General features: G+C 45.5%; 1 protein-coding gene across 1 annotated transcript; it reads left to right on the plus strand.

Annotated features, from left to right (window-relative positions):
* Positions 1-5146: 5146 nt before the first annotated feature.
* Positions 5147-21239, plus strand: LOC137312486 (probable G-protein coupled receptor 139). Its single transcript, XM_067979030.1, has 4 exons — positions 5147-5269; positions 5355-5531; positions 17649-17772; positions 20308-21239. Exons 1-4 carry the CDS (start codon positions 5147-5149, stop codon positions 21237-21239), a joined length of 1356 nt encoding a protein of 451 aa, XP_067835131.1.
* Positions 21240-24523: the final 3284 nt, after the last annotated feature.

Consider the following 24523-nt stretch of genomic DNA (forward strand, 5'->3'; position numbering starts at 1 on the left):
AATAAAGTACTTTATTTTAACTTAATTTAACTTTAATCAACGAGCTGTTCCCTGACACCAATAACCCCAGAAATTAATGGTTCAACTCATTAATTGCGTTGTGTTAATGGGACCTATAGATTAAATTGCCTCTATCATTCTGCTGCAGCCTCTCCTCCCACTGCTTTGAATCCTCTCTTTCCTCCCCGTTGCTTCATTTATCCGCTTTCCTCAACCAACTGCTTCTGACTCTCCTCCACCTCCAAAATGTCCTTTTCCCTGTCTCCCTCCCAATCTCACTCACTGGGTCGGCCTCCAGCTGACTCTTCGAATCCGATTCGATGCTTAAAACATAACGCCGCGGAACTTGGATTTCCCGTTTTAGAACTAGAGAATAATAGAAAATTCAGGGCACAGAAGGAAGCCATTCGGACCATCGTGTCCGTGCCGGCCGAAAATGAGCCACCCAGCAGAAACCACTTTCCAGCACATGATCCGTAGTTCACGTTACTTCAGGTGCACATCCAGGTACTTGTTTAATGAGATGAGGGTTTCTGCCTCTAACACCCTTTCAGGCAGTGAATTCCAGACCCCGACCATCCTCTGGGTGCCGGCCCCTTTCGGTTCTCTTAAACCAGAGCAACAAACCAACAGCACCTCCCGCTATCTCCTCACCTTCCCGGCATTCGTTCACTTTCCCGTGTATCTGGAGCCCAACTCCGGATTTGACCCGTTGGTTCCCGGTCAGTAAAACCCCTTCTCCCTTGTCCACCGGCACTGTGTCCTCACTCAGCTCTTCCGGTGGATCCGGTGCTCACTTTATTCACCTTCTGCATCAATTTCCTAATTCATTATTGATAATTGTGTTTAAAAACATTTCTCTGACTGAAAGCGCTGCCCAGGTCAATAAATCACTTCCGTGAATGAATTCGAAACGTTTGATGCAGCAACAAAGCTGGAAATTTCACCCCAGATCCTGTCAAATTGCTGATTTGGTTCCAGGTCTGATCAGTAATTTCTCTGCTTCCTTTTCTCTCTCTTACAGTTAACTTGGTGGCGATTGTGATCCTGTCCCGAGGAAAGTGCGGACTCTCCAAATGTATCACTCGCTACCTGGTGGGAATGGCGGCGGCCGATCTCCTGGTCGTTATCTCTGATCCGATATTGGGGTGGATTGGTCTGATTTATTTCCCAAATTCATTCCTGAGAATTACTCCTGTGTGTTGTCTCATTTACTTCTTGGGTTTTGCAACCACAGCGGCCTCCGTCTGGTTCACAGTGGTATTCACCTTTGATCGATTTGTGGCCATTAGTTGTCAGAAACTGAAAACAAAATATTGCACCGAGAAAACGGCGGCTGCTGTTATCGGGGTGGTGAGTGCGCTGAGCTGTTTCCTAAACATTCCTTTGTATTTTGTATATGACCCGGAATATATAATAGACAACGTACCTCGGGGTTGTGTCTGGAAACCGACCTTTTTCACTTCACCCGCATGGACAGCGTTTGATGTGTTTAGTCTTGTCTTAATGCCTTGTCTCCCATTCATTTTGATTTTGCTGTTCAATGTTCTCACCGCCAGGCACATTTTAGCGGCCAGTCGAGTCCGCGGAGGACTCCGGGGCCGCTGCAATGGAGAGGATCAAAAGGATCCGGAGATGGAGAACCGAAGGAAATCCATCATTTTACTCTTCAGTTTATCAGGCAGTTTTATATTTTTATGGAGCACACTCATTTTTTTATGCTCTTTCGTTGCGGATAACAAACGTCCAGTACTATACGGCCAGTGTTATTCAGTCAGCCGGACTCATGCTTCAACTTCTCAGTTCCTGCACCAACACGTGTATTTATGCTGTGACACAGACTAAATTTAGGGAGGAGCTGAAGAACGGGGTGAAATATCCACTGAATCTAATTGTTACATTAGTTAAATCATAGAAACATCTGAAGATTTTTGATCCGAAATTAAATAAAGTCATTTGGAGTAGATTTTCACTTTTAGCGGTGTCGTGCGACGGGCGCTAGCGGATCGGGCGCCCATTATTCACCGCGCCTGATTTTACTATTCATTGACATCAATGAGTTCACTAAAGTTTCTTATATCAATCTAATAATTCCTCATGACCCGTTGGTCGACACCTGAGGGTTCCAAAAGCGGTGGCTGCAGAGAGTGGATGCATTGCTAATGATCTTCCAAATTTCCCTAGATTTTAGAACGACCAAAGTGGATTGGAAGGTGTAACATAAGGGTGAACTGTATGACATATCACAAGTGTTGTCAGCAGCTGAACGTGTTTACATCGCGCAAGACGCCTCAAGGCCACCAGCTGTTTGACCTGGCCGTCCGCCACAAGGACACTTGTTTACGCCCCAGTATTACAATCGGGGACTTTCCAGACTGGGAGGACTTCACGAGGATTGGGAGTTCATACTGTGCCTTGGAAAACTACAGGCTCAATTGCCAGCCCTCGAGCTCATGGGGTCCCTAACGGGCAGAAGGTCGTGAGTTTGTGATTGATTGTTTGTTTGTCTGTTACAGTACTTGTATGTTATTAGTGTTACAATAAAGTAGTACCTTTTACTTTCGCCTGTCTACTACATTGTCTGTGATCTCGGACCTGCGCTTAAAACAAAGCACTACATTTGGCATAGTCGGCAGGATCTGGTCAATATATTCAGACGAAAGGGAAAGACGGCGGAAGCCGAAACCTATGCTATCCCAGGGTGAGGTACCACAGCCGGCTGGGAAAAAGTCGCCAACCGCTTGGCTAGTATTACTGCCCCGCTCTATTGGGATAAAAGTTTGGAATATAATCATAAGGGCATTCCCTTTGCTGTGTCCGACCTATTGGAGGAAGCGGGCTTCCCTAGAAAAAGGGGAGCACAGAGCAAGTGGGTCGGATACTCTTGAACTGCCTCCGTAAGGCAGAGCGAGAGATCGAAGAACTAAGGAAGGAGAGAGAGCAAAACCTAGTAACCATAGCACCAGGCGAGAAACAGAACTGTGCTTTGACCGAAGCCATTCGGACGGCACAGGTACGTGCAAACTGGGCGGAAAGCAAGCAAACCGCCCTGGCCTGTCGATGGACGACAGTCCCAGAAAAGAAACGTGTGAAAAAGAGAAACAAGCGAATAGATCCCGCAAAGGTGCGCACCCTTTGTGGGTCCAGTGGTTTTGACCCGGACACCTGGGGTGGGGACATCTGGGTGTCCGATTCTGATACGGACTCGGACACAGGGTGGACGGACACAGAAGCCGACCCTGTGGTCCGTCCGCTGCACACCCGCAAAATGAAACAACAGGGACCGCCGGGGCACAGGCAGACGGTCAGGGATTTCACCCACAGTGAATTAAGTGAAATGGGGGATCGGTATTGACAAAAACCTGGTGAAAGTTTGGGGGCCATGGTTGGTGCGTCTATGGGACCCAGGCGCTCAGGACGGCGACGTCACGGACCAAGAATTAAAACAGCTTGGTGCCCTGTCAACAGACCCCACCATGAAGGTGAACCTCCGGAACACCCAGGGGCACGGCTCCATGCATCATTGGGTGATACTGGCGGTCCAAAACAAGCATAACAGTGCTATGCATTGGATCGATGATAACACACCCTTGCACTCCATGCAAGACGGGGCGTCCCGTTTGCGAGAGATGGCGGCGCAAACCGGCATCTCCAGTGCCCAATATCAGGGACCAGACCAGGAGCTCCTGACGGTTGGTATGCGGAACCAACTCCTACAAAGTGGACCGTACCACCTACGGGGAGCCCTGCTTGCCTTGCTCAGGCCGGCCATAGGGCAACGTATAGGAGCGGTGGTGTTACTGTTGCAACAGTTAGGTAACGTGAATGATACAGGGATAAGACAAGAGGGAGTGCGGGCACAAACGGCAAGAGAGCAGGGAAATCAAGAAGACAGGAAGAGTCACGGTCTAATGGAAATGTATTCAGGAAGGAAATGTTCACTGCCTTTTTAAAAGCCGGTTTCGAGAAGGCAGCCATAGACGGGATCCCCACCAGTGCCATGTACACATTGGACAGACAACACTGTAAGGATCAAAGTAAATCACAGATACGACAAGCTTCATCCGATGGAGAGAAGCACACCCCTCGCCCGCCGGACGAAGCGCACCCAGACCCGCCAACCCGTTTGCTCCCACATATACCCTGTATCCCACTCCGGACGAAATGGAGCATATGCGGCGGGTTAGTAATCCCCTCACGTATGGGTGTGGCCGGGCCTCCCCTGACCGGTCTCATGCTGTCACAGTGAGGAGTTTCAGAACGGGAGACCTGGGGCCGCATGTGCCAATCGTCATTTATTGGCGACACAATAATAAACTGTATGGTATGGCTTTAATGGACACCGCGGCCGAGGTGTCCATTACACACGGGAACCGAAAAAAACATTCGTGTACGAGCATGATTATCAATGGCTTCGGCGGAGCAGAAACCAGAGCCGTTCGAGCACACGTACACATAGCCGTGGCTGTCGGACTGCCTCGGCTCGTGCCTGTCCTCATATCCAATGTCAAAGAAAATATTATTGGCATGGACCTGTTACAAGGGTGACACGTCAATACTCCAGTGGGCCGCTTCTCCTTTGGGATAAGACGTGCGAATGTCACGGTAGGAGCGGCCAAATCGGATCAGTGATCATCCCACTGCTCACGCAGGTGATTAACATAAAGCAATATCGGATACCGGGTTGGCAGGCAGCCATGACAGAGACGATGGAGGGCCTCTTGACAGCAGGTATCACCCAAAAATAGCCCCATATGGCCAGTCACGAAACCGGACGGCAGCTGGCGCATGACCATTGATTACAGCATGTTAAAGAAAGCGGCGCCCCCCACTCGCCAGTGCCGTCCCTGATATTGTCACAGCAGTAGAACGCCTCTCAGAAGGCGAACAAAGTTGGTATGCTGTTATCGATTTGCTAACGCCTTCTTCTCCATACCGATCAGTTTGCCTTTTCATGGGCGGGTCGCCAGTATACGTTCACCCGCTTGCCCCAAGGTGATCGACATAGTCCCACGCTGTGTCACGGCCTGATCGCACGTGACTTAGTTCGCTACCCATTGGCTCCGGACATTGAGGTAGCACATTACATTGATGATATCCTAATACGGGAACACTCGAAGAAGCGGTCAAAGAAGCCCTCCGCGTTATGATCGAACACTTATCTGAACGAGAGTGGGCTGTCAGCACCAAGAAATTACAGGGACCCAGTCAGAGTGTGATTTTTCTGGGCAACCAGTGGGTAAAAGGAGAACGGGTGATACCCGAAGCGGTACGGAGCAAAATAGCAGCCCTAGCACCCCCCAGTAACAAGGGGATGGCGCAAAGGTTTATCGGGTTGTTGGGTTTTGGCGCAGGCACATAACCACCTAACCACCCTGCTACAACCCATCAACGCCTGCACGCGGAAGAAGTCGGTCTTCCAATGGGGCCCCAAACAACAAACAGTCTTTGAAGCAGCTAAAGAGGCCGTGGCACAAGCCCTACCCCTGGTGCCGAGAGTAGATGGAACACCCATGGAACTCCAGGTGTCGGTAGTAGAACTCGCAGCCGTTTGGAGCTTGTGGCAGAGTCAGTCAGGAAGACAAGCCCCACTGAGATTTTGGTCTCGCAAATTACCAGAGGCCGCCCAATGATAAACCCACTTTGAAAACGAGCTTTTGGCGTGCTATTGGGCACTTGTTGAAACTGAAAGCATTTTTGGCAGTGACAAGGTGGTCCTTCGACCGAATTACCAATTCAAATGTGGGTCCTCTCTGAGCAGACGTCTCATAAGGTAGGAAAGGCCCAACAAAGCTCCATAATGAAATGGAAATGGTACATTAGTGATAGAGCCACAAAAGGCAAGGAAGGGGTATCTCGCCTCCACGAACTGGTACAGGCATACCCAGGACAAGAAGAGAATGTACCAGCACCCCTTCCTTTGGTCCGCTCTCCGATCACGTGGGACACACCAGATGAACTACTCACCGCAGAAGAAAAGCCACATGCTTGGTTTACAGATGGATCGGCGACGTATCAAGGGGGGTCCCGACGATGGAAGGCGGTAGCAACTACGCCATGTTCTTCGCAGCCTTCAACATGCCATCGATGACGACGAACACCTCGCTAAGGCCATCCCCACGCCTCCACTACTCGCCTTCAAACAGCCACCCAACCTCAAACGGACCATCGTTCGCAGCAAATTACCCAGTTTTCAGGAGAACAGCGTCCACGACACCACACAACCCTGCCACGGCAACGTCTGCAAGACATGCCAGATCATCGACACAGATACCACCATCACAGGAGAGGACACCACCCACCAGGTGCATGGTTCATACTCCTGTGAATCGGCCAAAGTTGTCTACCTCATACGATGCAGGAATGGATGCCCCGGAGTATGGTACATTGGTCGGACACTCAACGAGCTCCATTGCCATTCCTCTCTCTGTTAATTTAATGCAGATGTTTACCCGTTTATATTACACTGGTTGACGGCGCCAGTAAAATTGCTCCCGTGTATCCACGAGCTGAGCTCATAACTCGATTTGACCTCCATCACAAAGGCCCGGTGCTTCCCTCACTCGCCTCCATTCCTTCCTCAGCTCATTGCCATTGAAACCCTCATCAATGCCTCTGACCAACTAGACTCCATTCCTCCAATGCACTCCTGGCCAGCCACCCAACCTCCACCTTCCAACCAGCACCAGTTCCTGTTATGCCTCACTGACCCTCGCTGACACCTCATTCCCGATCGCCTAACATTTAAAAAGTTCATCCTGGGGTTTAAATCCTTCCATGGCCCACCCCTCCCCATCTCTGCCCTCTCCTCCACATCTACAGGAAACCTACCCGCGACCTCCTCATTTGTTGATCTTTGTCCTCTTATGGTGGGACTACCCTCGCTTGGTTCCACTCACCTATCTGATCACAGCCAGGAGAAGCTCCGCTTCCCACCGTTATATCTGATGTCTCTAAAAGTTCAATCCTTGGCTGCATCTTCTTCCTCATGGACATGCTTCCCCTTGGTGACACTGTCCGCAGACATGGACCAGCTTTTAGATATATGCTGACAAAGACACTGCCTCTCTTTACCCTTCTAATGTTTTTCTGACATTCGATTTTTGATAAGCCACAATTTCCTCCAGTTTAAAATTAGGAAGTCCTGACCTTTGACCCCCAATCTCCACAACCTGCCCATCCTCACCCTTCGCTTGCTGACCTGAATTGGCTTCCATTCTTCAAAGCTTGTAGTTTATTTTTATTCTTTCTTACACTTAAATCCACGAGGCCCTCATCCCTCTCTATCTCTGTCGCCTCCTCCAGTCCTGGAGCCCATGCCAAACACTCTGCTCCTCCACCTTTGGCTGCTTGTGCATCCGCAGTCCATTTGCCCTACTTTTGACAGACTTGTCTTCAGCCACATCCACGACCCAGAATTCCCTACCTATGCCCATTCACCTCCCTCTCCCTCTTTCGGGCGTCAACCATGCCTCAGTGGAGCAGTCTCGCTTCTGAGTTAGAAGGTTGGGAGTTTTAGTCCCACTCCGGAGACTTGAACACATAATCTAGGCTGACGCTACTTTGCGGTGCTGAGGCTGACCTGTACTGTCGGAGATACCGACTTTCATCCGACACGTTAAACCGAGGGCCCACTTACCCTCTCAGGCAGATGTAAAAGATCCCACGGCAACATTCGAAAAAGTGCAGGGGTGTTCTCCTCGGTGTCCTGGGCAATATATATCCCTCAAACGACATCACTAATACCGATTTTCTCATTTCAGTTTGTGGGAGCTTGCTGGGTGCAAATTGGCTGGCGCGTTTCCTACATTACCACAATGATTAAAAGATTTGACAGGGTATTTAGGGGGAAACTGTTTCAGCTGGTGGGAGAGTCCAGAAAATTGAGGCATAACCTTAAAATTAGAGCTAGGGGTGATGCCAGGAAGCACTTCTTCACACAAAGGGTAATAGAAATCTGGAACTGTCTCCCTCAGAGAGCTGTTGAGGCTGGAGGTCAATTGAAAATTTCAAAACGGAGTTTGATAATATTTAGTTGGGTAAGGGTATTCAGGGTTATGAAGCCAAGACGGGTAATTGGAGTTAATGTTCAGATCAGCCATGATCTGTTTGAATGTTGGAACAGTCTCAAGGGGCTGAATGGCCTCCTCCCGTTCCTATGTCCTAACGGAGACCGCCACCGAGGTCCCGTGCGAACGCTATTCGGAATATTTTGGGATAGAAATTCATCGTTGGCTGGAGTTCCTAACGAGTGAGATCGGATCGACAGCCCGTTGTACACCTCGCCCGATATTCAGGGTGTGATCAGATTGACTCCCTGTTTTACACCTGGCCCGATATTCATAGTGTGATCAGATCAACCACCCGTTTTCCACTGTCCCGATATTCAGGGTGTGATCGGATTGACTCCCCATTTTACATCTGGTCCGTTATTCAGCATGTGATCGGATCAACTCCCCGTTTTACACCTGGCCCGATATTCAGGGTGTGAACGGATTGACCGCTCATTCTACACCTTGCCCGATATTCAGGGTGCGATTGGATCGACTGCCCTTTTGACAATTGGACCAATATTCAGGGCGTGATCAGAATGACCATCCGTTATACACCTGGCCCGATATTCAGGGTGAGACCGGATCAGCGCCTGTTTTGCACCTGGCCCGATATTCAGGGTGTGATGAGATCAACTCCCCATTTTACACCTGGCCCAATATTCAGGCTGTGATCAGATCGAACGCCCGTTTTACACCTGGTCCGATATTCAGGGTGTGATCGGATGAACCACCCATTTTATAGCTGACCCGATATCCTGTTCTATTGAAACCCAAAACAAATGTAAACACCAATATGTTTAAATGGTGGACTCTTGTAGAATCATAGAATCAAAGAAAACTTGCGGCACAGATAGAGGCCATTCGGCCCATCGTGTCATCGCCGGCTGAAGAATGAGCCACCAAGCCTCATCTCACTTTCTCGCATTTGGTCCGTAGCCCTGCAGGTCACGGCTCTTCAGGTTCATATCCAGTTATTTTTAAAATGAGTTGGGGGTTTCTGCCTCTACCACCCTTTCAGACAGTGTGTTCCAGACCCCCACCAACCTCTGGGTGAAAACATTTTTCCTCATTTCCACACTAGTCCTTCTACCAATCACTTTAAATCTATACCCTCTGGTTACTGACCCATCCGTTATTTGAAATAGGTCCTGCATATCCCACTCCATCCAGGCCCCTCGTAATTTTGTCCACCTCAATCAAATAACCCCTCAGCCTCCTCTGTTCCAAGGAAAACAACCTCAGCCTATCCAATCTGTCATCACAGCTAAAATTCTCCACTCCTGGCAACATTCTCGTAAATCGCCTCTGCTCCTCTCGAGTGCAATTACATCCTTCCTGTAATGTGGTGACCAGAACTGTGCGCAGTACTCAAGCTGTGGCCGAACTAGTGTGTTATACAGTTCAAGCATAACATCTCTGCTTTTATATTCTATGCCTCGTCTAATAAAGGAAAGCATTACGTATGCCTTCTCAACCACCTTATCTACCTGTCCAGCTACCTTCAGGGATCTGTGGACATGCACTCCAAGTTCACTCTGTCCCTCTTCATCTCTCAGTATCGTACCATTTATTGTGTACTCCCTTGCCTTGTTTGCCCTCCACAAATGCACTGCCTAACACTCCTCTGGATTGAATTCCATTTGCCAATTTTCTGCCCACCTGACCAGTCCATTGATACCTTCCTGCAGTCTACAGATTTCTTCCTCACTATCAACCACACGTCTAATTTTTGTATCAACTGCAAACTTCTTAATCATGCCGTCGACATTAAGTCTAAATCATTGATGTATATCACAAAAAGCAAGGGACCTAGTACTGAGCCCTGCGGAACCCCACTGGAAACAGTCTTCCAGTCACAAAAAGACCCGTCGACCATTTCACTTTGCTTCCTGCCACTGAGCCAATTTTGGATCCAACTTGCCACTTTCCCTTCGATCCAATGGGTTTTTACATTTCTGATCAGTCTGCCATGTGGAACCTTGCCTTGCTAAAATCCATGTAGAATACATCAAACGCACTACCTTCATCAACCTTCCTTGTTACCTCCTCAAAAAATGCAATGAAGTTAGCCAGACAAATCTTCCTTTACAAATCCATGCTGACGGTCCTTGATTAATCCGTGCCTTCTAAATGACGATTTATATATCCATCAGAACTTTTTTCCAATAATTTGCCCATCACCGAGGTTAGGGTGACTGGCCTCGAATTCATCATTTTTTTCCTTCTCCATTTATAAACAACGGTGCAACGTCAGCAGCCCTCCAGTCCCCAGCACCACACCTGTAGACAAAGAGGATTGGTAAATGATGGGCAGAGCCTCCGCTATTTCCTCCTTTGTTTCTCTAAACAGCCTGGGATAAATTTCATCTGGGTCTGGCGATTTACCTCCTTAAAACGATACTAAGCCCCTTAATATTTCCTTTCTCACTATATTTATCGCATCCAATATAAAACAATCCTCCTCCTTAACTACAATGTCTGCATCGACCGCCTGTTTTGTGAAGACAGACGCAAAGTGTTCCTTAAGAACCATACCCACGTCTTTTGCCCCCACAGACAGGATACCTTTTTGTTGACTAATTGGCCCTATTCTTTCCTTAATCATCCTCTTGCTCTTAATGTATTTATAAAACAACCTTGTGATTTCCTTGATTTCACTCGCGAATACATTTTTCCCTTGCATTCCCTTTGCTTCCTTAATTTCCTTTCTAATTTCACCCCTGCACTCTCGATACTCCTCTCGGCTTTTTGCAGTTTTGAACTCTCGTTATCTGACATAAGCTTCACTTTTTTGCCTTATCCTACCCTGTATGCTTCTTGAAATTCAGGAGGCTGTTTGTTTGGGAGTGTCATCCTTTTACTTTGTGCGAACATATTTGCTCTGAACCCTCCTTATCTCCCACTTAAATGCCTCCCAATACTCTGACACTGATTTATCTTCAAATACCTGTTTCCAGTCCACTTTTGCTAAATCACATCTCAGCTTAGTAAAATTGTCCTTTCTCCTTTCAGAACATTTATTCCTTTTCCATCTTTGTCCTTATCCATAAATACGCTAAATCTAACTGAAAAAGACCACGACCACGAAAATGGTCTCCCACTGATACTCCTTCCACCTGCCCAGCTTCATTCCCTAAAACTAAGTCCAGAACTGCCCCCTCTCTTGTCCAGCTTGCTACATACTGGTAAAAAAAGTTCTCCTGAATGCAATTTAAGAAATTGGTACCCTCTATACCTGTTGCACTGATTCCTCCCATTCAATATTACTGACTAAGGTCACATCAGGGAAAAAGAATAAAAAGTTATAATTAAAGCCGCTATATTTAAATGCACGAAATATTCACAACAAGATAGATGAATTGATGTTGCAAATAGAGATAAATGGGTTTGATCTGGTAGTAGTCATTGCTGAGTCATGGTTGCAGGGTGACCAAGGTTGGGAATTTAATATGCCAGAGCACTTGACTTTTCAATAAGATAGGCGAAATGGAAAAGGAGTGGGTGCTGGGGGGGTTGTGTAAGCCTTCAAAATAAAGGATGAGATAAAGGCAGGAGTGAGAAAGGAACTTAGTTCAGAAAATCAAGATGTAGAATCAGTGTTTTTAGAGCTAAGAAATAACAAGGGGCAGAATTATTGGTGGGAGTAGTTTGTAGACACCCTAGCAGTTATTGTATTACACAGAGTATAATTCTGCAAATTGGAGGAGCATATAACAAGGGTAATGCAATAATCGTGTGGGACTTTAATCCTCATATAGACTGGAAAACCAAATTGGCAAACCTAATTTGGAGCACGAGTTCTTGGAATGCATTCAAGACAGTTTTCTGGACCAATATATCGAGGAACAAAGTAATATACAAAATAGGAGCAGGGGTAGGCCATTCGGACCCTCGAGCCTGCTCCACCATTCAATATGATCATAGCTAATCCTCTATCTCAATACCATATTCCCGCTCTCTTCCCATACCCCTTGATGCCTTTTGTGTCAAGAAATCTATCCAGCTCCTTCTTAAATGTATCCAGTGAATTGGCCTCCACAGCCTCCTGTGGTAGAGATTTCCACAGGTTCACCACCCTCTGATTGAAGAAATTTCTCCTCATCTCTGTCCTAAATCTCCTACTCCATATCCTGAGACTGTGACCCCTCGTTCTGGACCCCCCCGGCCAGGGGAAACATCCTTCCTGCTAATCCCTGCCTCCCTGAACCAACTAGGGGACAGGCTATTTTAGATTTTGTATTGTGAAATGAGACAGGGTTAATTAGTAATCTTACAGTAAATGATCCTCTGGGGAAGAGTGATCGTAATATGATAGAATGTCATATTGTGTTTGGGAGCCATGAATTTCAGTCCAATACAATGGTCTTAAATTTAAATAAGGCCAATTATATAGGCATCGGCGTGAGTTGGCTAAGGTGGATTCGGAAATGAGATGAAAAGATATGAATATTGATGAGCAATGATGAATATTTAAAGGATTAATTCATAATCCTCGACGAATATACATTCCCTTGAGGAATATAAACTCCACGGTAAAGTGATCCACACGTGGCTCATTGGAGAAATTAACGGTAACTTTTGATTAAAAGAAGAGGCTTACAATATTGCCAAAAAGTTTCGTAAGCCCGAGGATTGGGGTTTTTTTTAGAAATCAGCAAAGGATGACCAAGAAATTGATAAAGAGAAAGAAAATTGAATATTTGAGTAAACTAGCAAGATATATGAAAACAGATTGTAAGAGCTGTTAGAAGCATGTAAAGAGGAAGAGTTCGGCGAAATTATATGTGGGCCTCTTAGAGGAAGAGACAGGAGACTGTATGATGGGGTGTAATGAAATGGCAGAGACCTTAAACAAATATTTGTATCTGTCTTCTCAGTCGAAGGCACAAGAAACACACCGAAAACATTAGGAACCAAGGGGCTAATAAGGGTGAAGAACTTAGAGTATTTAAGATTTGTAAAGAAAAAGTACTGGATAAATTAATGGGACTAACAACCAACAAATCCCTTTGACCTGATAGCCTACATCCCAGGGTTTTAAAAGAGATGGCTGCAGTGTTTATGATCTTCCAGAATTTCGTAGATTCTAGAACGGTCCCGGTGGATTGGAAGGTAGCAAACGTAAACCCGCCATGAAAGAAAGGAAGGAGAGAGAAAAAAGGGAACGATAGAGCCATTAGCCTGACAACTGTAGTTGGTAAAATGCTGGATTCTGTTATAGGGACGTAGTAACGGGCACTTAGAAAATCACAACATGATTAGGCAGCGTCAACACGGTTTTCTGAAAGGTGTTTGACAAATCTATTGGAGTTTTGTGAGGGTGTACCTAGCAGGGTAGATATGGGGAATCAATGGATGTATATTTCGATTTTCAAAAAAGCATTCGATAAATGCCACACAAGAGGTCGTTACATAAGATTAGAGCTCATGGGATTGGGGGTAATATATTATCTTGGATTGAGGATTGGTTTAACCGACAGAAAACAGAGAGGAGGAATAAACTGGTCATTTTCGGTGGCAGGTTGTAACTAGTGGGTTGCCGAAAGGATCAGTGCTTGGGCCTCAACTGTTTACAATATATATCAATGACTTAAATGAGGGGACCGAATATAATGCACTCAAGTTTGGTGATGAAACAATGCAAGGTGGGAAAGTAAGCTGTGAGATGGACGCTAAGAGGCTGCAAATGGATATATAGCGGTTAAGTGAGTTGGCGAGAAGTTGGCAGCTGGAGAATAATGTGAAAAACAATGAAATTATCCACTTTAGTAATAAGGATAGGAAAATGGGATAGTTTTAAAAGGCGAGAGACGAAGAAATGTTGGTATTCCGAAGGATTTAGGTGTCCTTGCATACGAATCACAGGAAGTTAACATGCAGGCACAGCAAACAATTTGGAAAGCAAATGGTATGTTAGTCTATGATGCAAGGTAGTTGGAGTATGAGAGTAAGTAGGAAATCCTGCAATGATACAGGGCTCTGGTGAGACCGCATCGGGAGTACTGTGAACAGTTTTGGTCTCCTCATCTAAGGAAGGATATACTTGCCTTAGAGTGGTAGAATGAAGGTTCACTGGATTGATTCCTGGGATGAAAACGTTGTCCTTTGAGTGGAGATTGAGTAGAATGGGCCTATAGTCTCTGGATTTTAGACGAATAAGTAGTGATCTCATTGAAACATAAAAGTTTCTGAGGGGAATTGACACGGTAGAGGCTGAGAGGCTGTTTCCCCCTGGCTTGGAGAGTCTAGTCTCAAAATAAAGGGTCGGCCATTCAGGGCCAAGATAAGGAAAGATTTTTTCACTCAGAGGGGAGTGAATCTTTGGAATTTTCTACCCCAGAGGGTTGACGATGCTCCGTTGTTGACTGAGATCAATAGATTTTTGGGCACGAAAGGAATCAAGGGATGTGGGGATTGTGCGGGAAAGTGGAGTTGAGTTAGAAGATCAGCCATGATCTTATTGAATAGTGGAGAAGGCTTGAGGGGCCCTACAGCCTACTCCTGCAACTATTCTTATGTTCTTATGTTCGTATGGGAGAGAGAGAGAGAGAGAGAGAAAGAGAAACAGAATTGGACTGGTACAAACTCGGATCGGTAGATTAGTCGGGTCTGGCTTTCTGATTGGGTGATGTGGGGTGTAGTTTTGAGAAATCTTTTTTCAAAATTTTAAAATAAAACACCAGTTTTTAAACACAACACTATCTTCATTTGTGTTTTACTTCTGCTATTTCTGACCTGGCAGATGCAATTTAATGCAGGTTAGTGTGAAGTGATGCACTTTGAGAGGAATAACACAGAGAGGCGGTACAATCCACATGGTACTATTTTAACTGTGGTGGAAGAGCAGAGGGACCTCGGGTGTCGGGGGTGGCGGGGGGGGGGGGGGGTGGAGAATGTATACCTAAATCTTTGAAGGTGGCAGTGCAAGTTGACAAGGCGGCTAAGAAAGCATGTGGGATACTTGGCTTTGTAAATAGCGACATTGAATACAAAAACAAGGAATTCATGCTGGACATTTTCAAAATACAGGTTAGGCATCAGCTGGAGTATTGTAGTCAATTCTGGGCACAACACTTTAGGAAGGATTCCAAGGTCTTGGAGAGAGTGCAGATGCGATTTACCAAGATATCAGGGATGAGGGACTTCATTTATGTGGAGAGATTGGAGAAGCTGGGATTGTTCTCCTTTCAGCAGAGAAGGTTAAGGGGAGATTTAATAGAGGTGTTCAAAATAATGAAAGGTTTTGATAGAGCCAATAGGGAGAAATTGTTTCCTCTGGCAAATGGCTCGGTAACCAGAGGTCATAGATTTCAAATAATTGGCAAAAGAACTAGAGCAGAAATTAGGAGAAATGTTTTCACGCAGGTGGTTGTTAAGATCTATAACGCATTACCTGAAAGTGTAGTGAGAGCAGATTCGATAGGAACTTTCAAAAGGCGATTGGACATGTATTTGTCGAGGATTAATTTGCAGGGTAACCGGGACAAAGTTGGGGTGTAGGATTGAATGGGATATCTCTTTTGAAGAGCCGGCACAGGCACAGTGGGCTGAATGGCCTCCTCCTGTGCTGTACGATTCTATCATTCAATGATTTTGTGTATTTCGTGGTACTCTGTACAGTGTATGTCTTTCTCAGTGAGGAGTAGTAATGTGTAATAAAAGTCCCAGTGCTTTGTTCACACTAAATGGTGGCTCTGAAGAAACTCAAAATTGAGTTCCGCACTTGAATCAAAATCGCTGCATTTACATTAAAATAAAATGTCTCTCTCAGTCTGTATCTCCTTCGGTGTCCTCTACGGCCGTGTGTGTATCAGCGTCAGCTCCAGCACATGTACATTAAACAGTGGGTAAAAGGGAAGGATTCATTCTTGTCATCACTGCACATCTCATCTCTTTCTCAGTGCCAGCTCCTGTACTGGAGCTGTACACAGCGGGTTAAAGGGATCGATTCACTGCCTGCTGGTAATGTGTGTGTTTACCGGAGACACTAAAAAGGCATGTCTGAGGGTTTCAGCAGCAGATGGGCAGGGCGGGTGGAACGGTCATTATTATGGGCGCGGAAGTAGGTGATCTTTGTGATGGAGAGGATAGGTCAGCTCGGGGTTGAATCGGACATCGAAGATAAGAACAGTCGTGATTAGCCTCAGACAAAAGCCCGGGATGGGGATGCAATCAGTGAAAGGATGTGGAGATTGTGAGACCAAAGATCATGACTTCCGAATGGTTACTAGCTGAAATTGTGTCTCATTTAAAACAGGATGTCGGCCTGACAACACAAATATATTGGAAGGGTCAAGAGAGGCGTTGGTTTTGTCAACATGCAGCTGAAAGCTGATCCATCTCTGTGGACTATGTGACCATAGGGCAGCATGTGGATGAGGAAGAGGAGGGAGCCAAGGATTGAACATTTAGAGTCATCAGATATAACGGTGATAGGGTGGGAAGAGAAGCTTCTCCTGGCTCTGATCAGATAGGAGATTGGAACCAAGTGAGGGTAGTCCCACCCAAATAGCCAGAGTCAGATGAATGAGGAGGTCACGGGTGAGGTCAATGCAGGTGTTTGGGGACAATTGCAGGGCTATGGAACAAGAGTAGGGGTACGCGATTAATTAGACATCTCTTTCGAAGAGCCATCACAGGCACGATGGGTCGAATGACCTTCTGTGCAGCATGATTCTGTCATGTTATGTGTCGGGGGGAGGGGGTGGGTGGACGGGAGTACGGATGGGTGGGCCATGGAAACATTTCAACCCAAGACTGAGAATTTCAACTGTAAGGCGATGTGGAACTGAGAGACAGTGAGGTTCCGTGATGTCAAACAGGAACTGGTGCAGGTCCGAAGGTGGAGAATGGGTGCCCGGCCAGAAGTGAACTGGAGGAATGGAGTCTGCGGGAACAGAGGCATGGATGAGGGTTTCAATGGCAATGGGCTGAGGAAGGAATGAATGCGGGTGAGGGAAGCACAGGGATCAAATCGGGTCATGAGCTCAGCTCAGTTGCACGGAACCAATTTTACTGGAGCCATGAATCAAATGTAGAATAAACGGGGAAACATCTGCAGTAAAACAATGGAGAGAGGAATGGCAATGAAGCTCGTTCAGTGTCCGTCCCCTAATATCACCAACAGTCATTTATCGGCTACAATCCTGAAAATGACCGTTAACTCTGTCAGAGACTCAAAATTCATATTTTAAATGGGAAACTGCAGGGCAGAGAGAAATGGTGTGTTTGTGTTCTTGGATTCAGTTTAACTGCGGTGAAATCGGTAACATTTAGAAATGAATGGGCAGGACTGAACATGGCCAATGCAATTATATGAAAACTGTAAATGAAGTCGCTAATTGTTGTTGGATCAGTCCTGTATGAGCACAGCTTGTAAATTTATTTCTGAGAGTGGTCTGATTAAGTAATGCCCTGGATTTTGAGATGTTTCTGTTATATCCACGTAATTCTTTACATCGGATTCAAAGCTGCTGATGGAATGTGTTTGTTCAAGGGACTGTAACTGTAAAGCAATGATCAGGGGTATAACCGTGTCCGTGGAGACTTATCCTCTGTATAAATTAGGGGTCGTTGGAATGAATCATCTCACAGCACCTGCCGGAGCTCTCGTTTCCAGGCCAAAAGAAGTCACTGATTCTCACTGAAATGGGATATCCAGTGATATATCAGATAGAAGATATTTATTATCCTGTTCTTGCGGCCCTTGGAGTTTCGGGTAAGCCGTTATCTCAGCTGTTAATGGTGTAAATCGGCGTTAACTGTGCTGCTGTCCTGGGCACTTCATTTCTCCCTGTGTGTTTTACAAAGCTGCCTGTTCTGTTCTATCAATTGACGGAATGTCCTGTCTCAGCTTTTTCGGTCTTGTTGGAGTTACATTATATATGTAGTGTACTTTGAATATTCTTCCCTGGGATTGTTGATGGATTATTCTTTGTACTGAATGTTTTGTTGAATAATGGAATGTCCTTATCTTCTAAATGTTCAGCCTTGCAGCAATTGCATTATATCTGTAATGAAATTTGTATATCCAGCCCTGGCATTGTCACTTGATTATTGTGCTGATTATACTGGAATCAGGTGTCTGGGCTGATAGCTGGTATCAGATCATCAGGAGCTATTAACAGTTTCGTGCTGTGGAACTAACCTGTCCTGGGCTATTTTTCTATAAATGTGTTTTCAGTGATTGATGATAAGACGGCTCACGTTACAAGGAGTCAGCGCAATGTCCTCCCTCCGCAATAACATGGTTCAGTTTAACTGGTATTTCAATGTATTTATTGGTTATCACTGTTATGAAAGATTATTTCATTGTGTGTGTATCTGACGCATCTCCAGAGGTCTGGCTACTGAACTGAGTTTTTTGCTGATTCTTTCACATCTCATTCTCTGCTTCACCGTGCATGAATTCACTGTAAAATGCAATGTTTTTGAGGTTATGTTGTATCAGTTTACACTGTATTTGATGGAATGAGGAGCCTTTCTAGTTATCTGTAAGATCAGAAGATAAGAAAATAAGATGAGAAGCAGCGGTGATGTTGGTGTTTTGTTAATTGAACAATGCCGCCATCTAACGCTGTACTTTATAATTACAGGAGAAGGAATTTCAATTATTGTGAGGTGAGTCTGGAACAGGCATTCGATTCTGTTTATTCCATGCATTGTAGATGAAACGAACAGTGTAGGTGAACAGGTGGATACTTGGTTGATCTGTAAAAACATTAAACTGTTCACTGAGGTTTCACCATTTAATAAACTGACAATGAGTATCGAATCGTTGGAACACGGGGCTGGTGAAGAGAATGTAGGCGCAGGTTGTTAGGATAGAATCGGAAGGAAAAGGGGGCATTGAGAAATAGAGTAGAGACTGTACGGAGAGATAGAGAGGAGAGATAGAGGAAGGGACTGAGAAGGAAAACGAGAGGGAAGGGAGAAAAGAAACGCGAGGAAGAGAGAGTGCGAGAAACACAGGGGGAGGGTGAAAGGGAGAGACTCGGAAAGAGAGAGAGACCAAGGGAAAGAAACAGAGTGAGAGAGAGGTGAGAGACAGGGAGAGAGGCACAGTGAGATGGACAGAGAGAGATACAGCGAGAGACACGTGGAGAGGGGAGAGACAGAGAGAGAGGGAGAGACAGAAAACGAGAGAAAGAAGCAGCAGAGTAAACAATTTTCGGAATGAACTGTTGAAACTTTCAGTACAATTATGAAGAGGAAAAGTGAATTGAAGGTGTTATTAGGATGTTGTCAGATTGTGAGAGTTTTATTGTACTCCCGCCGGGTGGGTTTATCACTATTAGGTCCTCAGTCTGTTTAGGTGAATATTCCTTTTACTTATTTGCTGAATAAATAAACACGAATTGAAACGTATTTAAAGAATAGACTCATTCATTTTTTGACTGTTATGAATTATTACGATATTGCATCCTGAAAGCTGTCTGTCAGATTAATCCAATAAACAACGATGCTGATTTAATAAATACATTGTAATTTAAATTTAATTGAATGTGCAAAGTAAATTTATTGAACCCATTTTTACGGTTCCCTGACACCAATAACCACAGAAATCAATGGTTGAATTTATTGATTGGATTGTGTTACTGGGACCGAGAGATTAGATTTCCTCTAACACTTTGCTGCAGTCTCTCCCTGTGAATCCCAGCCCCTCCTCCGACTGCATTGAATCCTCTCTATCCTCATCCGTTGCTTCAGTTGATCCGCTTTCACAAACCATCTGCTCCTGACTCCCCTCCAGCTCCGACATATCCTTTTCCTTGTCTCCCTCCTTATCTCACTTACTGGGTCGGGCTCCAGCTGCCATTCCCGTTTAGTGCCAACCCCTGTCGGCTCTCTTAACCCGGAGGAAGAAACCAGCTGCACCTTCTCCGTCCGCTCAACTTCCCGACACTTCGCTTTCGTTCCAAGTTTGTCTGGAGCCCAAATCCGGCGTTAATCCGCTGGAATCCCGTTCGGTAAAACCCCTTCTCTTTCCCCACTGGTACTATGCCCTCGCTCAGCCCTTCCAACAAATCTGGTGCTCACCTTATTCACTTTCTGTATCGATTTCCCAATTCATTATTGATCATTGTGTTAAAAAATATCTCTCTGCCCGAAAGCGGTTCCCAGGTCAGTGAATCACTTTCCACCCATCGATGCAGCAACAAAGCTGGAAATTTCACTCGAGATCATCTCAAAATGCTGCTTTGACTCCAGGTCTGAAAAGTAATGTCTCTGCTTCCTTTCCTCTATCTTACAGTTAACTTGGCGGCGATTGTGATCCTGTCTCGTGGAAAGTGCGGACTCTCCAAATGTATCACTCGATACCTGGTGGGAATGGCAGCGGCCGATCTTCTGGTCGTTATCTCTGATCCGATATTGAGGGGGATTTGTGCGATTTATTTCCCAGGCTCATTCCTGGACGTTACTCCCGTGTGTAGTCTCGTTAACTTCTTGGTTTTTGCAACCACCGAGTTTTCCGTCTGGCTCACAGTCGCTTTCCCCTTTGATCGATTTGTGGCCATTTGTTGTGAGAAGCTGAAAACCAAATATTGTACCGAGAAAACGGCGGTTGTGGTTCTGGGAACAGTGAGTGTGCTGAGCTGTTCAGAGAGTCTCCCCTGGTACTTCTTGTATGAACCTGCATTTGTAATTGATAATGTTCACTGGTTTTGTGTGTATAAACCGAGCTTCAATACTTCCCCCGTATGGGCCGCATTTGAGTTTTTTCACCGCATTTTAACCCCTTGTGTCCCGTTCTTTCTGATTTTGCTGCTCAATGTTCTGACGGTCAGACGTATTTTAGTGTCCAGCCGAGTCCGCAGGGGACTCCGGGGCCGCAGCAATGGAGAGAATCACAAGGATCCAGAGATGGAGAACCGCAAGAAATCCATCATTTTACTCTTCAGTATATCGGGCAGTTTTATATTGTTATGGGTGACACAGGTTGTATTTTACATCTATCAGCGAATTACAAGTAGTTATTCTTACTCCTCCCCCACTGACCCCCGTTATATCACAGAACGCACAGCAGGAATTTTGCAGCTTCTCAGTTCCTGCACAAACACGTGTATTTATGTCCTGACCCAGACTAAATTCAGAGAGGAGCTGAAGAACGCGGTAAAATACCCACTGATTCTAATTGTTAAATTCGTCAAATTATTGGAAGAGCTGAAGAGTTTCAAGCACTAGAACTAAATCCCATTTGATATTCTATCCCCTACACTTCCCAATGGACGGGAAGTACATATTATATTAGCAGCACCGAGCCCGGAAATGATCTTAAAACTGATTCTGATATATTTTATTGATAACCTGTCCTATTGAGGCAGGGATTGTTCTGCAGACGATGCATGAATTGTTGCTCAAAGACAGCATTAAAGAGATCAGCTGGACTTCAAATGAATGGCCGCCCTGCACCTAAAGCAAAATGGGCAAACCTGGCAATCACTGTCACTGCTGTGGGGCAGATCAGAATGTGTGCACTCTGCATGAATGGAGATACAGAATGACAGAGAAACACAGACAGACAGACGGAAAGAGAGATGACAGTGTTACTTTTTGAGACCAGGAGACCCTGTGACACGCAGAGCACAGGGGAAGGGTGATACAATTTATGCAGCGGTCCGTGGGTTACTTTATTGGACAAGGAGAGCCTGAGACACATGGAGCGGAGGCGGATGGAGGACAGGCTGTGGGGGGACCCCTGAGTTACGTTATGGGTCCGGTGGTACAGAGACGCACGGGGCACAGAGGAGGGGGGAGCCAGGCTGTGAACATGACCCCTTGGTTACTTATTGAGACCAGTGACACTGACACACGCGCGCGCGCGCACGCGCGCACACACACACACAGTACAGTCAACTGACAGTTGTCCCTTATACACATATTGATGTTGAATTGAGCTGAGCTGTGACACAAATGAACATTGGATTAAAATATTAAATTCAAATTAGTTTGCTTCAGAGCTTCAAAATTTTGCTTGTCAGAAGTTATAGAATGGGAGCGAGTGAGAGAGGGTGATAGAGAGAGAGGGAGAGAATGAATGAGAGTGAGCGACGGTGATAGAGAGAGAGAGAGAGAGACAAACAAAGAGAATGAGAGCCTGTGAAAGAGATTGACAGAGAGAGAGAATGAGACAGAGAGTGAAAGAGAAACAATATCGGTTCGATCCGGGCAGAATTGGCCGAACCAGGGCAAAAGATCGGGGGAATTTTAAACGTCAGTGAGTTGCACCCAAAACCACTTAAATGGTATTTTCAGCAAACTTTTACATTGGTTGAAGATTCAATTGTCCAGGATCAGGTTCTGCCCATCGAACTGACCAATTCTCCAGGTCGACATTGCGAGATCCAACAGATTGTGCTGGTTCGGGAAGCGCTTCACATTGTGTTCGTTTTCTTTGGCACTCAGGCATCAGTGGGCACGGTTTAAAATGTACTTCCCATCAAATAATATTAATTTACTAAGTAATTGACTGGTGTACATCAACTAAAGAAATTAATTGTTCAATATGGTTGTTTAAAGTCATTTTGAGTGATTATAAACCAGGTTGCTCACAGGTGGACGACTGGAAACTCTTTTGGAAATGCTTATTTTTGGTGTAAAAACACATTTTTAGCTGTATTCATAAAACTGCACAGGTTACCACTCTTAAATATATCAAGGAATAATTTTAATGTAAAGAAAATAAAATATGTAATTAAGTTCTCTTGCTCTGCCCGATTGTGCTGGTTGATTGAAGATTATACGTTTGTGAATATGCAAATAAATTGTAAAAGGCCCTGATCCCCGATTTGTGCTGATTCGCCTTATAGTTTACGGGGTAAAGACCTGATCCCTGGTTTTTGCTGATTCACCAGTTAGTTTACTGGGTAAAGGCCCTTTATCGCTGATTTGGGCTGATTCGCCTGACGGTTTACTGGGGAAAGGCCCTGATCCCTGTTTTTTGCTGATTCCTTGAGGGATTACTGGATAAAGGCCCTGATCCCTGCTCCGTGCTGATTCCCTGATAGTTCACTGGGTAAAGGCCTTGATACCTGGTCCGTGCTGATTCCCTGATAGTTCACTGGGTAAAGGCCTTGATCCCTGGCCTGTGCTGATTCCCTGATGGCTTACTGGATAAAGGTACTGATCTCTGAGTCTCTCTCTCTCTCTCTCTGTGTCTCTCTCTCTTTGTCCCTCTCTGTCTCTGACTCTCTCTCACTCTCTGTCTGTCTGTCTGTCTGCCTCTCTCTCACTGTCTCTCTCTGTCTCTCGGTATGTCTATCTATGCCTCTCTCTCTCTCTCTCTCTCTCGCTCGCTCTCACTTTCTGTCTCATTGTCTCTGTCTCTGCCTCCCTCTCTCTATGACTCTCTATCTCCCCCTTTGTCTCCCTATCTCTGTTTCTCTCAGTCTTTATTTATGTCCGGCTCTTTCATTTAATTCTTATAATCATGGAATCATAGAATGGTTACAACATGGAAGGAGACCATTCGGCCCTTCGCGTACTTGCTGGCTCTCAGCAAGAGCAATCCAAATACTCCCACTCCCCCGCCCTATCCACGTAGCCCTGATTTTTTTTCCCTTCAAGTACTTATCCAATTCCCATTTGAAAGCCCCGATCGAATCCAATGCCAGATCTTTGAAGGGAAATCAAGTGAGTCCCACTCCCTCGCTTGTTCCCCGTAACCCTGTAATTATTTTCGCTTCAAGTATTTATCCAATTACATTTTGAAATCCACGACTGAATCTGCTTCCACTGGCCTTTCATGCAGTGCTTTCCAGATCATAACTACTCGCTGCATATTTTTTTTCCTCATGTCGCCTTTGGTTCTTTTACAAGTCACCTTAAATCTATGTACTCTGGTTCTTCACCCTTCTGCCAATGGGAACAGTTTCACTCTTTCTACTCTGCCGAGACACTTCATGATATTGAATACCTCTATCAAATCTCCTCTCAACCTTCTCTGCTCTAATGAGAACAGCTCCAGTTTCTCCAGTCTATCCACGTAACCGAAGTCCCCCATTCCTGGAATCATTCCAGTAAATGTCTTCTGCACCCTCTCGAAGGCCGTCACAGCTTTACTAAAATGCGATGCCCATACCTGGACACGATACTCCAGTTGTGGCCAAACCAGTGTTTTATAAAGGTTCGTCATTGATTGCTTGCTTTTGTACTCTATAGCTCTATTTAAAAGCTCAGGATCCCGTATGTTTTCTTAACCGCTTTCTCAACCTGCTCTGCCACCTTCAATGTTTTGTGCACATACACCCCAGATCTCTCCGTTCCTACACCCCTTTTACAATTGTACCATATATTTTATATTGCCTCCCTTCGTTCTTCCTCTGAAATGTATCACTTCACAGACTGCGTTACATTTCATCTGCCACATGCCCGCCCATTCCATCAACCTGTCTATATCCTCTTGAAGTCTATCACTATCCTCCTCACTGTTTACGACCCTGCCATGTTTCGTGTCGTCTGCAAATTTC

Source organism: Heptranchias perlo, unplaced genomic scaffold, assembly GCF_035084215.1.
Source record: "Heptranchias perlo isolate sHepPer1 unplaced genomic scaffold, sHepPer1.hap1 HAP1_SCAFFOLD_43, whole genome shotgun sequence".
Classification (NCBI taxonomy): Eukaryota; Metazoa; Chordata; class Chondrichthyes; order Hexanchiformes; family Hexanchidae; genus Heptranchias; species Heptranchias perlo.

Excerpts from the sequence above, each read along its gene's own strand:
- LOC137312486 (XM_067979030.1), top strand. The coding sequence starts at position 5,147 with ATGATCGAACACTTATCTGAACGAGAGTGGGCTGTCAGCACCAAGAAA. Across the intron at positions 5,532-17,648 it reads CCATGGAACTCCAGGTGTCG|CACCTGCCGGAGCTCTCGTT; the intron begins GTAGTAGAACTC and ends ATCATCTCACAG. Across the intron at positions 17,773-20,307 it reads TGCGGCCCTTGGAGTTTCGG|TTAACTTGGCGGCGATTGTG; the intron begins GTAAGCCGTTAT and ends TCTATCTTACAG.